This window comes from Salvelinus alpinus, chromosome 26 (assembly GCF_045679555.1).
Source record: "Salvelinus alpinus chromosome 26, SLU_Salpinus.1, whole genome shotgun sequence".
Lineage (NCBI taxonomy): Eukaryota > Metazoa > Chordata > Actinopteri > Salmoniformes > Salmonidae > Salvelinus > Salvelinus alpinus.
Window position 1 is genome coordinate 10,191,859 of NC_092111.1, and position 20,244 is coordinate 10,212,102.

At 44.2% G+C, this 20,244-nt stretch overlaps 2 protein-coding genes across 2 annotated transcripts; one reads left to right on the forward strand and one right to left on the reverse strand.

Annotated features, from left to right (window-relative positions):
• Positions 1-1,593: 1,593 nt before the first annotated feature.
• LOC139554632 (zinc finger and BTB domain-containing protein 22-like) lies at positions 1,594-9,703 on the forward strand. The gene is made up of 5 exons (XM_071367596.1): positions 1,594-2,328; positions 3,100-3,321; positions 3,536-4,417; positions 4,548-8,750; positions 8,868-9,703. The coding sequence occupies exons 2-4, from the start codon at positions 3,100-3,102 to the stop codon at positions 5,502-5,504; spliced, it is 2,061 nt and encodes a 686-aa protein (XP_071223697.1). The 5' UTR covers positions 1,594-2,328; the 3' UTR covers positions 5,505-8,750; positions 8,868-9,703.
• Positions 9,704-11,036: 1,333 nt separating this feature from the next.
• On the reverse strand, positions 11,037-19,957 carry LOC139555399 (death domain-associated protein 6-like). Its single transcript, XM_071369146.1, has 6 exons — positions 19,954-19,957; positions 18,815-18,984; positions 18,433-18,604; positions 17,760-18,327; positions 17,512-17,644; positions 11,037-11,096 (listed from the first exon to the last, which is right to left on the reverse strand). Exons 1-6 carry the CDS (start codon positions 19,955-19,957, stop codon positions 11,037-11,039), a joined length of 1,107 nt encoding a protein of 368 aa, XP_071225247.1.
• Between the last annotated feature and the right edge of the window lie 287 nt (positions 19,958-20,244).

Consider the following 20,244-nt stretch of genomic DNA (forward strand, 5'->3'; position numbering starts at 1 on the left):
AGCACAGCACAAGGTGATTCCAAAAATGTTGTGTATACTGCTGCATAAATTATGTAATATGTCAGGGCGATATGTATACTGTAGCCAAGAAAGTAATACTTAGTGTATGTTGTGTAGTAAGCTGTTAGTAGTCCATGTGCATCACCTTAATAATTTAGCCTACTGTTCTGACTTGATGTTGCACATGTAGCCTATAGCCAGTTTAAGAGAAATGTAATCATTGAATATTGTAAGAGCTTTCATAGTCTGCTTATATGCCCCCATTTATTTATCCTACGGTTCTGACTTGGTGTACAGGGAGAATACTATAAGGATGGGCCATGTTCTGAATTCTGTCGCTGTAGATTTCAAAAGCTGAACAAATAGTTATATTGACTACGTCCGTCCTAGCGCGCTCATTAATGTCTTAATCGGAATTACGGATTGCCTCTTATCAGCTCGTCGTTCCCTTATGCCAAAGTTTGTACATCTCAAATGTTAGTAGAAACCACATTTGTTTAATCAATCACCCATATCAGCTATGTTTTTCAAAAAGGCAGTAAATGAGGCTGAATGAACGGTTTCGCTGCCAGACAAGGCTCCGCTGATAGCCAGGTGTAAGGATTCACTCCATGGTGCTGAAAAGAAAGCTCTGCTGTTGGGACAGCTTTATGTAGGCCCTAACAGTTTGTGGGCACTGTTTGTCACGGCAATTAATGTATTGTTTAGTGTTGTGTTGTGGCTTTGCTGGCATGCATAACATTTATTGTTTGCACCACCAAGATTTACATGCTTAATTCTCCCCTGTTAAGGAGAATGGTTATTTGGTCTGATAATGTTACCTTCCAGATCTGTTGCAGAGGTTAAACTGAAATACAGTTTAATCAGAGAGGAAGAGGCGAAGTGAGAGCGCTCACTCTCCGCTAAGTATGTTCAGAATAAGCCCAATGCGTTTCTATGGGCTTAATATGCAGACCTAAATTTGCCGCATGCCTTCCCGCCTAGGGCAGAGATATGAGCATCTCATTATATACACAACAAAAATATAAACGCAACATGTAAAGTGTTGGTCCCATGTTTCAGGAGCTGAAATAAAGATCATAGAAATGTTCCATTTGCACAAAAAGCTGATTTCTCTCAAATGTTGGTGCGCAAATTTGTTTACATCCCTGTTAATGAACATTTCTCCTTTGCCAAGATAATCCATCCACTTGACGGGTTTGGCATCTCAATAAACTGACTAAACAGCATTGTCATTACACAGGTGCACCTTGTACTGGGTACAATAAAAGATCAATCTAAAATGTGCAGTTTTGAAACAACACAATGACACAGATGTCTCAAGTTTTGAGGGAGCGTGCAATTGGCATGTTGACTGTAGGAATGTCCACCAGAGCTGTTGGTTTGCTGATGTCAACGTTGTGAACAGAGTGCCCCATGGTGGTGGGGTTATGGTATGGGCAGGCAGGCATAAACTATGGACAACAAACATAATTGCATTTTATTGATGCCAATTTTAATGCACAGAGATACCGTCAAGAGATCCGGAGGCCCATTTTCGTGCCATTCATCTGCCGCCATCACCCCATGTTTCAGCATGATAATGCACGGCCCCATGTTGCAAGGATCTGTACACAATTCCTGGACGCTAAAAATGTCCCAGTTCTTCCCATGTCCTGCATAGTCACCAGACATGTTACCCATAGAGCATGTTTGGGATTCTCTGGATTGACGTGTACGACAGTGTGTTCCAGTTCCCGCCTATATCCAGCAATTTCGCATAGCCATTCAAGAGGAATGGGATAACGTTCCACAAGCAACAGCCTGATCAAATCAAGGAGATGTGAGGCAAATGGTCACACCAGATACTGACTGGTTTTCTGATCCACGCCTCTACAGTTTTTTTAAAAGTATCTGTGACCAACAGATGCGTATCTGTATTCCCAGTCATGTGAAATTTTATAGATTAGGGCCTAACGAATTTATTTGACTGATTTCCTTGAACTGTAACTCAGTAAAGTCTTTGAAATTGTTGCGTTTATATTTTTGTCCAGTAGACATCTGGTTTAATTAACTAACCTCTTCTTTATTTTACCACTTTCACTAAACGCCACAAGAGGTCGAATTAGCTTGGTTGCTATGCTACCTCCAGTGTCTAGTCGGTAGTCGAGACAACCCTACTACTTTTTTAGTCGTCTGGCATTTCTTCAGAGGCGGCGCATGATGGGTTGTATGCAAAACATGATGGAAAACAAATCATACCATTGGAAATGTATATGTAAACAACGGAGAGAGGGTAGCTTGTCGGTATAGAGTCTGGCTTGACATAATTGTGCACATTCTAAAACGGTAAGTTGTGTTTAGCTTGCAAGCTAATGTTAGCTAGCTACCCGTAGATAGACATTGAAGGCAGTTTTTAGTTGTAGCTAAATGATGCTCTCATGATTAAGAGCTTGAAAAGTACTATGCTTTGTAATGAGAGAAACTCCCAACACTGCCTTTTCAACGCATGTCCACCGGCGCAGACTGTTTACACACCAGCTTGCTTTGCTACTAGCTAACTAGATTGGCAACAAATGCTAGCTGGTTAGAATAATTGACTGACTGCAAGCCCGTGCTAACTAATTGCATTGCTATCTGTTATTTTGCTATACATGTGACAAATAAAGACTACTACTCATCACGTTTATTAATTGGCAACTGACAGTTTCTTTCTTTGATTTATTGAACCAATCTGTAGGCTGTAACATTTCCCCAACAAAATGTTAATAAATGTTTTTGAATCTCAAGGTAGTGTCTGTCTGTCATTCAGAGAAATTTGAGTCAATGCATTATAAGAAAGAATGGTTGTGATTTGTAAAGCTTAGCTTACATTAAAAATGTGTTTTGATTGGTTGATTGACCACCTAGGGCAATTTCATATTACTGTTATCGGGAATGTGGTTGAACAATGTTTTGTGGTAGGCATTAATAAGCACTAATAAAGGGTCAATCTCAGGAAAACTGTTGCCTACTTGTAGGTAAATGAAAGGACACACAACATTCATCCACCACTTGATATAACGTGTCCTTTGAATTATTCTGTCACAAACTTAACTTTCCATCTCTTCAAACGCCTAGATGCATTCTCTGTCAATGGGGCAGGGCTGTAGCAGCTCAGGTGCCCCCTCTGGCTCGGTGGTTCAGGTGTGCTTCCCCAGCTCCCAGGCGTCTGTACTGGACAGCCTGAATCGGCAGCGCGAGGAGGGCCAGCTCTGTGACCTCTCCATCCAGGTCCAGGGGAAGGTGTTCAAGGCCCACCGCTGCGTGCTAGCTGCATCCTCACCCTACTTTCACGACCAGGTGTGTGTCTTGTTCTGCTTGCTGGCGCGTTGCAGAGCCAGACTGAACTTAGTTTAACTCTGTAACGGCCTCTGATAGTGTCTCATGTAGATAGTTTTCATCCAAGGCCTATGGCACTATGCAACTTGCTGCACTGAAGTGAGAGCTTACATCGATATTCTTGATTCTGTGCATTGGGATGTCGCCAGCCATCATTAACTGTCCCCCCCCCCAGGTGCTCTTGAAGAACATGTCCACTGTCTCCATCCCTGCCGTCATGGACCCGCTGGCATTCGAGAGCGTCCTGAGCTGCGCCTACACGGGCCAGCTGCGCATGCTCCGCGAAGACATCGTCAACTACCTCACCGTGGGCAGCGTGCTGCAGATGTGGCACATCGTGGACAAGTGCACAGAGCTCCTCAAAGAGGGGCGGGTGGTGGGTAGCTCATCCAAGGGGGTCATTGGGGGAGTGCAGGGGAACCCTGGATGCAGTAGCAGTGAAAGCTCCCTAGCAGGTGGAAGCAACACCCAGGCAGCCCCTCACCCTCCCAGCCGTCCGTCCCTGAGTGAGAGCCAGTCTCCCAGCAGCACCAACTACTTCAGCCCCAGAGATGTCAACTTCGGAGGGGGAGTAGCGGCAGCTGGAGCTGCAGGGCAGGAAGGCGTGAACGCCACTCCCAGCTACTGCACCCCTTCTGGGGCCGAGGAGGCCTTCCTGATCGAAGAGGAGGATGAAGAAGAGGAAGAAGAGCTCATGTACCATAGGAAGCAAGGGAGCAGCAGGAGGAAACGGACAACCTCTGTCTCGGACCAAGAGGTTGGAGTCAGCGACCGCTTCGGAGTGTCGTCCTACCAAGACGGGGACGCCTCCCCTCTCCAGAAGCGACCCACCTACAGCCAGCCCAGCATCATGCCCCGGAAGCAGTGGGTGGTGGTGAAGACGGAGGGACCCCAGGACGATGACCTGATTGTGGTGTCAGGGGAGGAAGGGCCAGATGAGGAAGAGGAGAGAGAGTTGGAAATGTTGAGGGAGAGGGAGAGGACGTTCAACATATCCAACGTCAGGACTCTGTCTGGAGAGCTGAGGAGCAGAGCGGACCATGAGATGGAGACACAGGTTAGTCAAACCCTTGATGCGAAATGTTTGTCTGTGTATGTGGCTACTTACCATTCTAACTTATCAGGAGGACAACTGTCAGGTTCTGTATTTTTGGATCGTTACCAAACTGAATCCCTTTTTCTCATAGATGGATTACTGCCAGTCTTCTGAAGACTACCTCAAGTTTGACAGTGGTTTGATGGACCAGACTCCCCCACAGCACCTTCATGACAGCGCTGGTCAGAGTGGTGGCAGAGCCGTCTCAGCCCTACTCAGCCAAGTCCAGTCTGCTGCTGCTGCTAGAGCTCAGCTCTTTCCCATAGACATGCAAGGCAACCAGATCCTCATGTACAGCCAATCCTCTTTAGACTCCTCTCAACCCATAGGAATAGGAGGTGGTATGGCTGGGGCACCATTTAAAGGGCCAAACTTAGAGCATGGAGCGGTCCATTTGTCAGCACAGGGGGGTTTGGGCGGTGGCATAGATGGACTGGAAGGGGGTGGTGGTGGCGGGGGCTCAGGGAAGGTGTTCATGTGCCACTGTGGAAAGACCTTCACCCACAAGAGCATGCGCGACCGCCACATCAACATGCACCTGGACCTGCGGCCCTTCAACTGCCCCGTCTGCGCCAAGAAGTTCAAGATGAAGCACCACCTGACGGAGCACATGAAGACCCACACGGGGCTCAAGCCCTACGACTGCCACGGCTGCGGCAAGAAGTTCATGTGGCGCGACAGCTACATGCGGCACCGCTCCCACTGCGAGGGACGTGGCGGGGCGGCTGGCAGGAGCGAGGATGGGGGAGGGTCCGACCGCACTGATGGCGTCTCCCCTCAGCATCTCCCCCTCTCGGCCAGCGAGGCCGGTCAAGATGCCGTTGGTGGCAGGACTGGGATCTCTGTCTTGTCGCCACATCATTCCAGTACAGGCAGCAGCAGCAATGCCGTCTCTTGCCTGACCATGGCCGGTGCAGGAGCGTGCTTAGGGGTCAACTCTCCAAGCGTGTTGCAGGATCAAGGTTCTGTGTTTGGTCTGGGGGTCAGCCAAGGTGGGTGTGAGGAGGAAGTGTGTGAGGTTGGTGACAATGATACTAGTGTCACTTGACCAAACGGGTGAACACCATGTGAGTGTTTTAAGACAAGGGGGCTTTGGAGAGGTATTCCAATGACCTCTGGAAAGTGACCCTCTTGGAAAATGGCTAGGGACCATTGTACAGTTCAGTGTACTATTACATGTCAAGGTTATTCTCTGTATGACTGTTTTGTGGCACATGCTGTGTCTAAGAAAACCAAAAATCAAGAGACAATGACTCCGCAACAACGCTTTTGGCAAAATCTAAACTAGAAATAGAGGAAAGTTGCTGTTGTAAGTGATGTGTTCTACAATATTCTAAGCTTTGTTCTGCCAGGGAATGAGTGCATTTCAAGTAAGTGTCTGTGAAGAAGAGCCTTGCAGTACTGTGGTCTTGTTTCACAGGATGCCCTTCCACACGGGTGATGTGTTCACTGTCCAATTCCAGTGCTATGGTTTTATTTTTTTATTTTTTATTTTACCGTTATTTTACCAGGTAAGTTGACTGAGAACACGTTCTCATTTGCAGCAACGACCTGGGGAATAGTTACAGGGGAGAGGAGGGGGATGAATGAGCCAATTGTAAACTGGGGATTATTAGGTGACCGTGATGGTTGAGGGCCAGATTGGGAATTTAGCCAGGACACCGGGGTTAACACCCCTACTCTTACGATAAGTGCCATGGGATCTTTAATGACCTCAGAGAGTCAGGACACCCGTTTAACGTCCCATCCGAAAGACGGCACCCTACACAGAGCAGTGTCCCCAATCACTGCCATCACTGTGCTATGGTACAGTATTACTGTAAATATATCCTATTATATCACTTACTAATTGCTACCATTATGATAGGTGCAAAACTATACAGTGTATAGTGTGTTTACAAGTCATCCTCGTTAATATTGATCGTAGACAACAAAGCATTAGTCTGACACTTGGGTTACTTACGGATCATTCCTTACTCAAACTGCCAAATTCCAATGCATGCCTTGAGAGACATTGAGTACTATTAACAGTAGGCTGGCTCAACAAAGCTGTATCCACCAGGATGCTGTATGTTTTTACCAGGGTTTTACCTTCTATGAAGGTTGTGGCTGTGATGTTTTTATTCAGGAGAAAAACTTGTCTGGAGAAAGACTTGTTGCTTTTAGTCTTTGTGTGCTTATCTGTTAAATCATGTGGTAGAAGGTCATGATTGCAGCAGTTGAGGAAATTGCATTTGAAGTGAGCTTAAACTAAGTGTATATAATGAAAGATATTTATGTTTAGATTTATCAAATAGGGAATATTGAACTATTTAACACAAATTTATATACTTAATTTGACTGCCTTACTAGAACATAGTGGGTGTAGGATCTGAAAATAGACACCCTTGATTTAAAAAAAATGACTGTATAAATGTAAATACTGAGCTATATTGTATGCAAAAGAAAATTGGAAATATTATTTTATACAAATACGATTTCTCAGAGAAAGATTTTGTCTTAGAAGTTTTTCTTCTCAGAAACAGAGGTAAAATGATTGACACCCCTTTTTTCAATACCTCACCTTGTGAGGATAACTGCAGGGAGACTTTTTCTAAAATGTTTTTAGTTGTTGAACACTTTGGGAGGGATTTTTAGAACATTCCTCCATACAAAACTATTCCACATCCTTGATATCCTTTGTCTGCGCTTATGGACTGCTCTCTTCAATTGGGTTTCAAATCCAGAGACTGAGAGTTGAGCTTGACACAGTACCAGGACATTTTGGCCAGGAGGAGGAAACTTCGCCGCAACTGGATCTTCCAGTGAGACGATAACCCCAAGTACACATCAAAATCCACAAAGAAATGGTTAATAGGCCATTCAACATTTTGCAATGGCCATCTGTCTCCAGACAGAAAAGGGCAGTCCATAAACGCAGACTAAGGATCTGGAAAGATTCTGTATGGAGGAATGGTCTAAGATCCCTCCCAATGTGTTCTCCAATCTCATAAAACATGTTTAAAAAGGCTCAATGTCATTATCCTCACAAGATGAGGTATCAAAAACAGGGGTGTCCATTTTTACCCCTACCTTTTGAGGGGGAAAAAATATTACTAAACAAAATGTATTTCTCTTAGCATTGTATTAGCATATAATATAGCTCAGTATTTGAAATATTTTATACAGTCATTTTTGCTCATCATTATCAAGGGTGTCAATTTCAAACCCCACTGTTTATAGAGATAAAGTGCTTTTGGTCAATAGTGAGTTTCGTATTGACTACATCTTAATACTCAAGTTGGCTGCTATTTGTGAGATTGAAAAGGAATTCCATGGACTGTTTCAAGACTTTACACTATGGTTTCAATAGAGGACTGTTCAATAACTTGCCTAGCTGCATTTCATAGCATTTACATCACATAATCAAAGGATTCAACTTCATGTAACACCTTTTCATCGGCTGATCTTAAAGTCTGTACTATTGTATGACACTTAACAGACAGTATCCATTTGTCATCTTTATGGCAGGATAAATACCTTTTTTTCATAAAGGGAAAATTGTGAAGAAAAATTTAGAAAGCTTGTTGCTACTGTACACTAGGTCTGAAATATACTGTTTAACTTCTGAATAGTGCATATTTTGGGTTACATATTATTTTATATTGAACACGATTGTTGTTGTACATGCGTGTGGAACCGGAGTTGTTGCCTTATGCTCCGATCACACCTACAGCGTCATTGCGCAGGATCGTCTGGATGTGTGCAACAAAAGTTCAACATTCACCTTCTATAATGTCTGTCAAGCCTTCTACGCATACCATTTTATGCATACGTTTGATAAATCCAACGTATGCACCATACAGAACGCACTGCAACTGCCATGTTGCAAGGCAAACGCAGTGTTCCATTGGAAATTAATGTACTTCTGGTGTACCAAAACACAATGACGCAGTCGGTGTGAGCGAGGCGCAAGTCTTTCTTAGACATTGTTACTATAGGCCAAGTACATCAATGTGATCTTTATCAAAAGGCTAAATAAAATACCTGGTTCCAATGTGTGATCTATGTTACAAAAAAAAACATCACAACTTTTCTTAAAGGCCTTCATTTGTCTTTATACAGTCTTGTACTAAACTGGCCCCGCCACAGATTTTATGTTGAACGCTCTACAACAAAGCTATGTGTCCAGCAAGCTTACTCTGCCCTTAACCTTGTTCTGAACACCTCTAAAACAAAAGTCATGTGGTTCGGTAAGAAGAATGCCCCTCTCCCCACAGGTGTGATTACTACCTCTGAGGGTTTAGAGCTTGAGGTAGTCAATCAATCAATCAATTTTATTTTATATAGCCCTTCGTACATCAGCTAATATCTCGAAGTGCTGTACAGACACCCAGCCTAAAACCCCAAACAGCTAGTAATGCAGGTGTAGGTAGTCACCTCATACAAGTACTTTGGAGTATGGCTAGACAGTACACTATCCTTCTCCCAGCACATGTCCAAGCTGCAGGCTAAGGTTCAATCTAGACTTGGTTTCCTCTATCGTAATTGCTCCTCTTTCACCCCAGCTACCAAACTAACCCTGATTCAGATGACCATCCTACCCATGCTAGATTAGGAAGACGTAATTTATAGATCATCAGGTAAAGGTGCTCCCGAGGCTAGATGTTCTTTACCATTTGGCCATCCGATTTGCCACCAAGGCTCCTTATAGGACACATCACTGATGCTTATTTATAAAACCCTCTTAAGTCTCACTCCCCTCAGATACCTACTGCAACCCTCATCCTCCACATACAGCACCCGTTCTGCCAGTCAAATTCTGTTAAATTTGGGTATGTCATTTTTGGCAAAAATGGAAGGGGAAAAAAGGGTTGGATCTAGGTCCCCAAAGCACACATCCCAGGGTCGCTCCTCTTTTCAGTTCGCTGCAGCTAGTGACTGCAACGAGATGCAAAAACCCCAAACTGGACAGTTTTATCTCAATCTCTACATTGACTCAGTCATGGACACACTTACTGACTCTTGTGGCTGCTTTGCGTGATGTGTTGCCTCTACCTTATCCTTCGTGTTTGTACCAAGTGTTGTCATTTTGCTACCACGTTGTGTTGTCATCTTAGGTCTCTATGTAGCGTTGTGGTGTTTCGTCCTACATTTTTTTATTCACCATCCCCACAGGAGGCCTTCTGCCTCTTGGTCGGCCGTCATTGTAAATAAGAATTTGTTCTTAATTGACTTGCCAAGTTAAATCAAATAAAAAGTTCATTTCTGTAATCTGTTTTCGCATTTCCAAATGTACAATTCATGTTTTTCTATGCCTTTACCCACAAAACACCTGTGGAGTGTTCAGTGGGACGTTTTGGAACGTTCAGATAGAAATATGGTATGTAGAACAAACATGCATCTCTGACATGTAGAATTAGTAATCACGTCGGCTTTATTCATGGCATATCTATCTGCCATGTTCAACGTTGGGCTGTTTGCAAGGACAACTTACCTAATTGCTTTAAATGAGTTACCACAAAGCACTTTCATTTATTATCAAAGTTTATTTAAAAGGAAATGTGATCTTTGCTTCTCAGTGTACTAAAAGGAAAATTAGATAACAATTAAGTGACCTTCCCCGTAACCTTGAATTGGTCAAAACAACAGAATCCAATCAAAGTGTCTTAGGGAGGTTTGAAAAAGAATGAGTCTGATTAAATCATTACCACCGTTTGCAGTCTCAAGCAAGAGGCGTTATGAACGTTCCTTTGATGCAAATCAACCTAAACACCTACCTGCTTACTACATGCCGAGATGGACTTCTCCTACAACAACACCCATCAGCATGAACCCAGCTATTTCTGCAAAGTCAATGTGAACATTTCTTCAGGGGGGTTATGCCTGCATAAAGTAGGACACTGCACTACATTTCACGTTAACGCAAAGCTGTACCTGGCCGTTTACGTCAATGCATCTGCTCAATTGTGTTCATTTGGCATCTTGAACACAATCGGCCAATCTGCCACTTAGTTGCTCTTGTAACTACTTGGGAGAAATAGCGTTGTTCAGGCCAGTAAGTTGCACTATGTGGACACAGCAACCACACAGCAAATGATCCATGATTACACTGACAGTTGGACGTGTAGGTTGTGTATTGGCTCTGTATAAAATCTAAGATACAGTACTCCGGTGTTCCGCTGGTTTATCTTCTATTGCCGGCATTCTAGAATACAAACACAGACACCCATTCATTCACCCACCTAAAACGATTGACAAACAATATTTTTACAGCTAAAATACAAAAATAACCTGACGTGATACTGCTCCCTCCTCACACAATCCAGACGCTGGGCAAAAATTGGCATATAAATACAAAATGTAAACACTGGTGGTAAACTACCACGTCCATTGCCAGTTTCAATTTGTAATGAAAAGTTTGCTCTCTCCCGTCTGAAAATGTGTGCATTTTCAAGAGTTCACATTAGCAGGCACTGGTTTGGAAGTCAAGAGGCAGTAATGGGATGGCCTGGTCCCAGATCTGTTTGTGCAGCATAAACAGACCTGGTTCCAGGCTAGCAATGGGAAGCCTGAACACCCAGTAGGGTTGGGGAAAAGGTCATTCCGAGTCCGATAGGACGATCACTTCGTCCGGGTCACATTGAGTTGCCACGTTGACCTGAAAATGACACAAAGTAGAGATTGGTAAGAGGTTTGTATAGTGTACACAAGTGACTTCGCCACAAAAATGTTTGGTGATATGTCACGGCAGTGGAGCAAGAGCATGACACACACACACACACACTGTATTCAAAGTATTCAGATCCATTGACTTTTTTCCACATTTTGTTACATTACAGCCTTATTCTAAAATTGATTAAATTGTCCCCCCCCCCCTCAATACCCCATAATGACAAAGAAAAACAAGTTTAGAAATGTTTGCAAGTTTAGAAATGTTTACTCAGGATTTTGTTGAGGAACCTTTGGCAGCGATTACAGCCTCGAGTCTTCTTGGGCATGATGCTACAACATTGGCACACCTGTATTTGGGGAGTTTCTCCCATTCTTCTCTGCAGAGCCTCTCAAGCTCTGTTAGGTTGGTGCACAGCTATTTTCAGGTCTCTCCAGAGATGTTAGATAGTGTTCAAGTCTGGGCTCTGGCTGGGCCACTCAAGGACATTCAGAGACTTGTCCCGAAACCACTCCTGCTTTGTCTTGGCTGTGTGCTTAGGGTCGTTGTCCTGTTGGAAGGTGAACCTTCACCCCAGTCTGAGGTTCTGGAGCAGGTTTTCATCAAGGATCTCTATGTACTTTGCTCCGTTCATCTTTCCCTCAATCCTGACTAGTCTCCCAGTCCCTGCAGCTGAAAAACATCCCCACAGTATGATGCTACCACCACCATGCTTCACCGTAGGGATGGTGCCAGGTTTCCTCCAGACGTGAGGCTTGGCATTCATGCCAAAGAGTTCAATCTTGGTTTTATCAAATTGTATGTCACAAGCGCCGAATACAACAGTGAAATGCTTACAAGCCCTTAACCAACAATGCAGTTAAGAAAATACCTTTAAAAAAAGTAAGATAAGAATAACAAATAATTAAACAGCAGCAGTAAATAATAGCGGGGCTATATACAAGGGGTACCGGTACAGAGTCAATGTCCAGGGGCACCGGTGTCGAGGTAATATGTACATGTAGAGTTAAAGTGACTATGTATAGATAATAACAGAGTAGCAGCAGCATAGAGGATGGGGGGGGACAATGCAAATAGTCTGGGTTGCCATCTGATTAGCTGTTTACGAGTCTTATGGCTTGGGGGTAGAAGCTGTTTAGAAGCCTCTTGGACATAGACTTGGCACTCCGGCACCGCTTGCCGTGCGGTAGCAGAGAAAACAGTCTATGACTAGGGTGGCTGGAGTCTTTGACAATTTTTAGTGCCATCCAGAGAATCTTGTTTCTGAGAGTCCTTTAGGTGCCTTTTCGCAAACTCCAAGCGACCTGAGGAGGAGTGGCTTCTTTTACTGAGGAGTTGCTTCTGTCTGGCCCCTCTGCCATAATGGACTGATTGTTGGAGTGCTGCAGAAAGTTGTACAGTCGTGGCCAAAAGTTTTGAGAATGACAAATATTAAATTTTCACAAAGTTTGCTGCTTCAGTGTCTTTAGATATTTTTGTCAGATGTTACTATGGAATACTGAAGTATAATTACAAGCATTTCATAAGTGTCAAAGTCATTTATTGACAATTACATGAAGTTGATGCAAAGAGTCAATATTTGCAGTGTTAACCCTTCTTTTTCAAGACCTCTGCAATCCGCCCTGGCATGCTGTCAATTAACTTCTGGGCCACATCCTGACTGATGGCAGCCCATTCTTGCATAATCAATGCTTGGAGTTTGTGGGTTTTTGTTTGTCCACCCGCCTCTTGAAGGTTGACCACAGGTTCTCAATGGGATTAAGGTCTGGGGAGTTTCCTGGCCATGGACCCAAAATATCAATGTTTTGCTCCGAGCTACTTCGTTATCACTTTTGCCTTATGGCAAGGTTCTCCATCATGCTGTAAAGGGCATTGTTCGTCACCAAACTGTTCCTGGATGGTTGGGAGAAGTTGCTCTCGGAGGATGTGTTGGTACCATTCTTTATTCATGGCTGTGTTCTTAGGCAAAATTGTGAGTGAGCCGACTCCCTTGGCTGAGAAGCAACCCCACACATGGTCTCAGGATTGTTTACTGTTGGCATGACACAGGACAGATGGTAGCGCTCACCTTGTCTTCTCCGGACAAGCTTTTTTCCAGATGCCCCAAACAATCGGAAAGGGGATTCAGAGAAAATGACTTCACCCCAGTCCTCAGCAGACCAATCAATGTACCTTTTGCAGAATATCAGTCTGTCCCTGATGTTTTTCCTGGAGAGAAGTGGTTCTTTGCTGCCCTTCTTGACACCAGACCATCCTCAAAGTCTTCGCCTCACTGTGCGTGCAGATGCACTCACACCTGCCTGCTGCCATTCCTGAGCAAGCTCTGTACTGGTGGTGCCCCGATCCCACAGCTGAATCAACTTTAGGAGACGGTGCTGGCGCTTGCTGGACTTTCTTGGGCGCCCTGAAGCCTTCTTCACAACAATTGAACCGCTCTCCTTGAAGTTCTTGATTATCCGATAAATGGTTGATTTAGGTGCAATCTTACTGGCAGCAATATCCATGCCTGTGAAGCTCTTTTTGTGCAAAGCAATGATGACGGCACGTGTTTCCTTGCAGGTAACCATGGTTGACAGAGGAAGAACAATGATTCCAAGCACCACCCTCCTTTTGAAACTTTCAGTCTGTTATTCGAACTCAATTAGCATGACAGAGTGATCTCCAGCCTTGTTCTCGTCAACACTCACACCTGTGTTAACGAGAGAATCACTGACATGTCAGCTGGTCCTTTTGTGGCAGGGCTGAAATGTAGTGGAAATGTTTTTGGGGGATTCAATTAATTTGCATGGCAAAGAGGGACTTTGCAATTAATTGCAATTCATCTGATCATTCTGGAGTATATGCAAATTGCCATCATACAAACTGAGGCAGCAGACTGAAAATAAATATTTGTGTCATTCTCAAAACTTTTGGCCACGACTGTACTTCTGGAAGGTTCTCCCATCTCCACAGAGGAACTCTGGAGCTCTGTCAGAGTGACCATCGGGTTCTTGGTCACCTCCCTGACCAAGGCACTTATCACCTGATTGCTCAGTTTGGCCGGGCGGCCAGCTCTAGGAAGAGTCTTGGTGGTTCCAAACTGCTTCCATTTAAGAATGATGGAGGCCACTGTGTTCTTGGGGACCTTCAATGCTGCAGAAATCTTTTGGTACCCGTCCCCAGATCTGTGCCTCGACACAATCCTGTTTCGGATGTCTACGGACAATTCCTTCTACCTTATGGCTTTGTTTTTGCTCTGACATGCCAGTGTTCCCTCTGGAAAAATGTGTAGCAGTGGGGGGGAAAAGGTTGGAGGGGGGTTGAAGGGGTCCCTTCTAATTCTTATGTAGAAGGACTGAGGAACTAAGATCTGGTAACTTTAAAAAAGGACATTCTACTCCAAAATGAATGAAAATAAGTATGCTGACACCATCTAAAATAGAATTTCCACCTCCAGAAATTAGCCCAATAACACATTGGTAAAATAATTAACATATTGGGCCATGTACAGTATATAGCCTATGCATGGTCCATATTATCAGGTGTGCCCAACTGATGCAGCAAAGTAGGCTGAAGCATGGTGTTGCCTACCTGCATTTACCCTATTGGGCTAATCATTAGCCAGAACTCAAATGTTTTCTTTTAACTAGTTATTATCATATTGATTAATTGTATGTCCCCCAAAAAACTTGCATAAACACAGAATATTCTGTAGGTCTACCTGTTGGGGTAACTTGCCACCCGGGGTAATAAGCCCCCTGCCTGTACTCCTCACAGAAACCACTTCGTCACTTTTCCCCCCTGGTTTCCACTACTCTTGATCAACCAAAATATTTTCTGTCTCATTACAATTTTTTAAGTCAATCCAGAGAAATTATTTTGACGTAAATAGGCGTTGTACCCCAAGTCACTCTACAATTGACCGGTGTTACATTTAGCCCCACTCTCCCCTATGCACTCACTGAGAATTGCAGAGCGGTAACGTGCTTCTGAACATTTTATTTTTTTAATTATGGGTTTAAAAGTTCAAGCATATTTAGGAGTTGAGAAATAAAGAAAGTAAGAATGGAAAGCTGGGAAACCCCTCTTTAGCAAAAGCCATTAAAACGACTTATTTTCGCGATTGCAAGAATTGTTGTGCATTGACTGTGTCAGAATGCATGTTTCCCTCCCTATAGCACTTATAACATGAATGTGCCACAAGAGGAATATTTAGGTATATATATATATATACACACAGTGGGGAGAACAAGTATTTGATACACTGACAATTTTGCAGGTTTTCCTACTTACAAAGCATGTAGAGGTCTGTAATTTTTATCATAGGTACACTTCAACTGTGAGAGAAGGAATCTAAAACAAAAATCCAGAAAATCACATTGTATGATTTTTAATTAATTAATTTGCATTTTATTGCATGACATAAGTATTTGATACATCAGAAAAGCAGAACTGAATATTTGGTACAGAAACCTTAGTTTGCAATTACAGAGATCATACGTTTCCTGTAGTTCTTGACCAGGTTTGCACACACTGCAGCAGGGATTTTGGCCCACTCCTCCATACAGACCTTCTCCAGATCCTTCAGGTTTCGGGGCTGTCGCTGGGCAATACGGACTTTCGGCTCCCTCCAAAGATTTTCTATTGGGTTCAGGTCTGGAGACTGGCTAGGCCACTCCAGGACCTTGAGATGCTTCTTACGGAGCCACTCCTTAGTTGCCCTGGCTGTGTGTTTCGGGTCATTGTCATGCTGGAAGACCCAGCCACGACCCATCTTCAATGCTCTTACTGAGGGAAGGAGGTTGTTGGTCAAGATCTCGCGATACATGGCTCCATCCATCCTCCCTTCAATACGGTGCAGTCGTCCTGTCCCCTTTGCAGAAAAGCATTCCCAAAGAATGATGTTTCCACCTCCATGCTTCACGGTTGGGATGGTGTTCTTGGGGTTGTACTCATCCTTCTATTCCTCCAAACACGGCGAGTGGAGTTTAGAGCAAAAAGCTCTATTTTTGTCTCATCAGACCACATGACCTTCTCCCATTCCTCCTCTGGATCATCCAGATGGTCATTGGCAAACTTCAGACGGGCCTGGACATGCGCTGGCTTGAGCAGGGGGACCTTGCGTGCGCTGCAGGATTTTAATCCATGACGGCGTAGTGTGTTACTAATGGTTTTCTTTGAGACTGTGGTCCCAGCTCTCTTCAGGTCATTGACCAGGTCCTGCCGTGTAGTTCTGGGCTGATCCCTCACATTCCTCATGATCATTGATGCCCCACGAGGTGAGATCTTGCATGGAGCCCCAGACCGAGGGTGATTGACCGTCATCTTGAACTTCTTCCATTTTCTAATAATTGTGCCAACAGTTGTTGCCTTCTCACCAAGCTGCTTGGCTATTGTCCTGTAGCCCATCCCAGCCTTGTACAGGTCTACAATTTATCCCTGATGTCCTTACACAGCTCTCTGGTCTTGGCCATTGTGGAGAGGTTGGAGTCTGTTTGATTGAGTGTGTGGACAGGTGTCTTTTATACAGGTAACGAGTTCAAACAGGTGCAGTTAATACAGGTAATGAGTGGAGAACAGGAGGGCTTCTTAAAGAAAAACTAACAGGTCTGTGAGAGCCGGAATTCTTACTGGTTGGTAGGTGATCAAATACTTATGTCATGCAATAAAATGCAAATTAATTACTTAAAAATCATACAATGTGATTTTCTGGATTTTTGTTTTAGATTTCGTCTCTCACAGTTGAAGTGTACCTATGATAAAAATGACAGACCTCTACATGCTTTGTAAGTAGGAAAACCTGCAAAATCGGCAGTGTATCAAATACTTGTTCTCCCCACTGTATATATATATAAGCTGTTCTACTATGGGGTTGTTTTATTTGCAGAGGAAAAGGACATGTGGAATGTTCTAGCATCCTCAAAATGCACCTCAGCAGAAATATTTGTTCATGTTCCATGTTGCTGCAATGATTTAAAATGAGTGCAGCGGAAACACTGGACATGCACTGTGGGCCTTATATAGACAGGTGTCTGCCTTTCCAAATCATGTCCAATCAATTTAATTTACCACGGGTGGAAAAGTTGTAGAAACATCTCATGGATGATCAATGGAAACAGAATGCACCTGAGCTCAATTTTGAGTCTCATAGCAAAGGGTCTGAATACTTATGTAAATAAGGTATTTCTATTTAAATTAAACCTGTTTTCGCTTGGTCATTATGGAGTATATTGTGTGTAGATTGATGGGGTAAAAAAATACATTAATCCGTTTTAGAATAAGGCTGTAACGTAACAAAATGTGGAAATAGTCAAGGGGTCTGAATACTTCCCGAATGCACTGTATGTTTGATGTGCTGCGTATACGTGGAAAAAAGGTATAGTGTCATGATACTTAAACATCAGCAATCGTCATTTACCCTCACCTTGTTTTTCTTGGGAGGCGGGGTGGACTGGGAGCTGGTGACCATCTCCTGGGTGGGAGTGTCTGCCCTGGTGGAGTCCGCCTGCAGGGGGCTACTGGTCACCACGTCCATGTCCAGAGGGAGGTCACGGTCACTGCATACGGACAGAGAGAATTCATTCATTCAAGTCTCCACATTTGAAAATGGATAGGCATCTCCACAGATTTTTTTCTTCTTCTCCATCATTAATTTGGATGCTACAGCCTTACCTCCCATTGTGGTGCCTTAGAACCCCGTTGTAAGACTTCCTGGATTTCACCTCTTCTTTCCTCTTTCTCTTCCTGCCTCTGGAGGTGTCTCTGGGACTGGGTGGCCTGGGGCTGCAATTCGCTGACCTCGTCTCAGTGATGACCGTGCAGGAGTCCTCATTGGTCGAAATCAGCACCGGTGATGGTGGCAAAGAGACCTGATTCGCCGCCATGGGGGAAGCTGAGGAGTCCTTCGTTTCCACACTAGTGCTTATGGACACAGCTGAAATGTGATTGGAGGAAACAATGTCCTCATTTGTCAGGTTGGTATTGGATGATTCGTTCCCCTTGTCTACCTCCATCGCCTCTGATTGGCTGGGGCTGTCTGTGGGGGATTCGTCGACTAAGGAGGAGATCTGTGGGATGTCACCCCGGGAAATGGGGCTGATTCCGCTTATCACGGAGTCTTTGTCCACCTCAGCGTTCTCTTCCTCCTCTCCTCCATCCTGGTTTCCGTCACTCCCACCATCCACCTCGTTCTCACTCTCGTTTGCTGCCTCTACCTCGTTGTCCTCCTCCTCATCATCCTCTGAAAAAAAAGAAAACCCAAATCAGTTGAAACCAGGATAAACCGGGGTTAAAACACTGAATTTGAGAAAGGTGCTGTGTAGATGCAAATTATCATCCTCATCACCTGGCCCTGCTTGTGATTTGCTGGCCTGGATCTCCTCCTCGATGTCTGGATCAGACGACTCGTCGTCTTCATCATCCTCCTCCTCCTCAGCTTGCTCCTCACCCTCACCATCCTCTCCCTTCTTCAGGGGATTGTCATCGGCTGTGGTGGCCTCCAGCACCGATGACTGACCCTTCCGTTGACACACACAGAAAAAACAGTCAGTGAGTGGTGACAGATATAGTCATTTATGTAAATAAATACCATGTATTTTAAAAGCAGACGTGGAAAAGCGTTGGCTGACTATAACAGGTCAGAATTACAGAACATTTATTTTTTAAATGTCATCTCCAGTCATTTCTAAAATGTAAATTGGTCTCCAACACCTTTCTCCTCCTCCTACCTCTTTCTTCTGCCTCTCTCTCTCTATCCGTTTAGCCCTCTCCTCCTCCTCGGTGTCGTCCTGCTTCAGGGCGTATTTGGAGATGACCTGCTCCAGGCTGGAGAGAGCCACCTCCCGGTTAGAGCGCAGCTTACGGGCCAACGTGGGATCCAACAGGGCAGGGTCAGTGGCTGGTATGGGTGGACAAAATGAAAAAAAAAAAAAAAAAAAAAAAGGGAGGGGGGGGGGTGAGAGAGTTAGTGACTTCTTAGTCCATCTTCCTAAATAATTCCCACACATCCAACCTGATATCCACAAAGCAGCATACTGGTGTCACTCTTTCTGTAATTGTGTGTCAACTACCAGGTTCTCAAAGCTTCACACACAATTTTTCTAATTTATGGCTCTTGTCTCTCTGCAGCAGACATATATATGGGGTGTGTACACACACACACATACATATATAGATAGGAGTAGGGTTGATACGAGAGTACACATACACACATTATATATATATATATATATTTTTTTTTTACCTTTAATTAACTAGGCAAGTCAGTTAAGAACAAATTATTATTTACAATGTCTAGGAACAGTGGGTTAACTGCCTTGTTCAGGGGCAGAAGAACAGATTATTACCTTGTCAGCTCTGGGATTCGATCTAGCAACCTTTCGGTTACTGGCCCAATGCTCTAACCACTAGGCTGGCTACCTGCCGCCCTAGTGTGTATGGGGGTGTGTTCGTCAATTCAATCTTGAGTGCCAGAGTGCCCTCAGGGCGTTCGTAAATTCAGAGCGTTTCGCTCTCGGAGCGTTCAGAGCGCACACTAGACACTCTGGCCGAGGAGTAGGGTTGATCTGAGCGTTCTGACCTCACAATGCCAGTCAAGCACCCACGTTAACTGGCTAACGTTGGCTAGCTACTTCCAGACACAAATGTGGGAACAGCTCACTGACCATTTTACTCCCCCTAGCAGAGCTGGTTAGGCTGTTTTCATGTTATCCAGAGTGTTGGTGACTGTAACTGTGCTGCTGGCAACAATATAATTACGCGTTTTTGCCGACGTTCGTGAATTCATCAGTTATTCTGCGCTCTGGCACGCTCAGATGAGAGTGCTCAGAAATCTGAGTAGATAGCCAGAGCGAATTTACAAACACACCCATGGTGAGCAATATGTTTGGAAACATCGAATCGCAATAAATCACAGTATGAAATTGCTATACATATAGAATCATGAGAATCCCAATACATATTTTAAATCGGCACCTAAGTATACACACAGCTCCAACCAGGAATGTAGAGGTGTGTGTATTACGCTCTCTTACCGGGCTTGTAGAGGTGTGTGTATTACGCTCTCTTACCGGGCTTGTAGAGGTGTGTGTATTACGCTCTCTTACCAGGCTTGTAGAGGTGTGTGTATTACGCTCTCTTACCGGGCTTGTAGAGGTCT

Coding starts and splice junctions, on each gene's coding strand:
- LOC139554632 (XM_071367596.1), top strand. CDS start 3,100: ATGCATTCTCTGTCAATGGGGCAGGGCTGTAGCAGCTCAGGTGCCCCC. Junction 3,322..3,535: donor CACCCTACTTTCACGACCAG/GTGTGTGTCTTG, acceptor CCCCCCCCCCAG/GTGCTCTTGAAGAACATGTC. Junction 4,418..4,547: donor ACCATGAGATGGAGACACAG/GTTAGTCAAACC, acceptor TTTTTCTCATAG/ATGGATTACTGCCAGTCTTC.
- LOC139555399 (XM_071369146.1), bottom strand. Junction 18,605..18,814: donor GAGAGAGGCAGAAGAAAGAG/GTAGGAGGAGGA, acceptor TGTCAACGGAAG/GGTCAGTCATCGGTGCTGGA. Junction 17,645..17,759: donor CTAAGGCACCACAATGGGAG/GTAAGGCTGTAG, acceptor GTCCGTATGCAG/TGACCGTGACCTCCCTCTGG.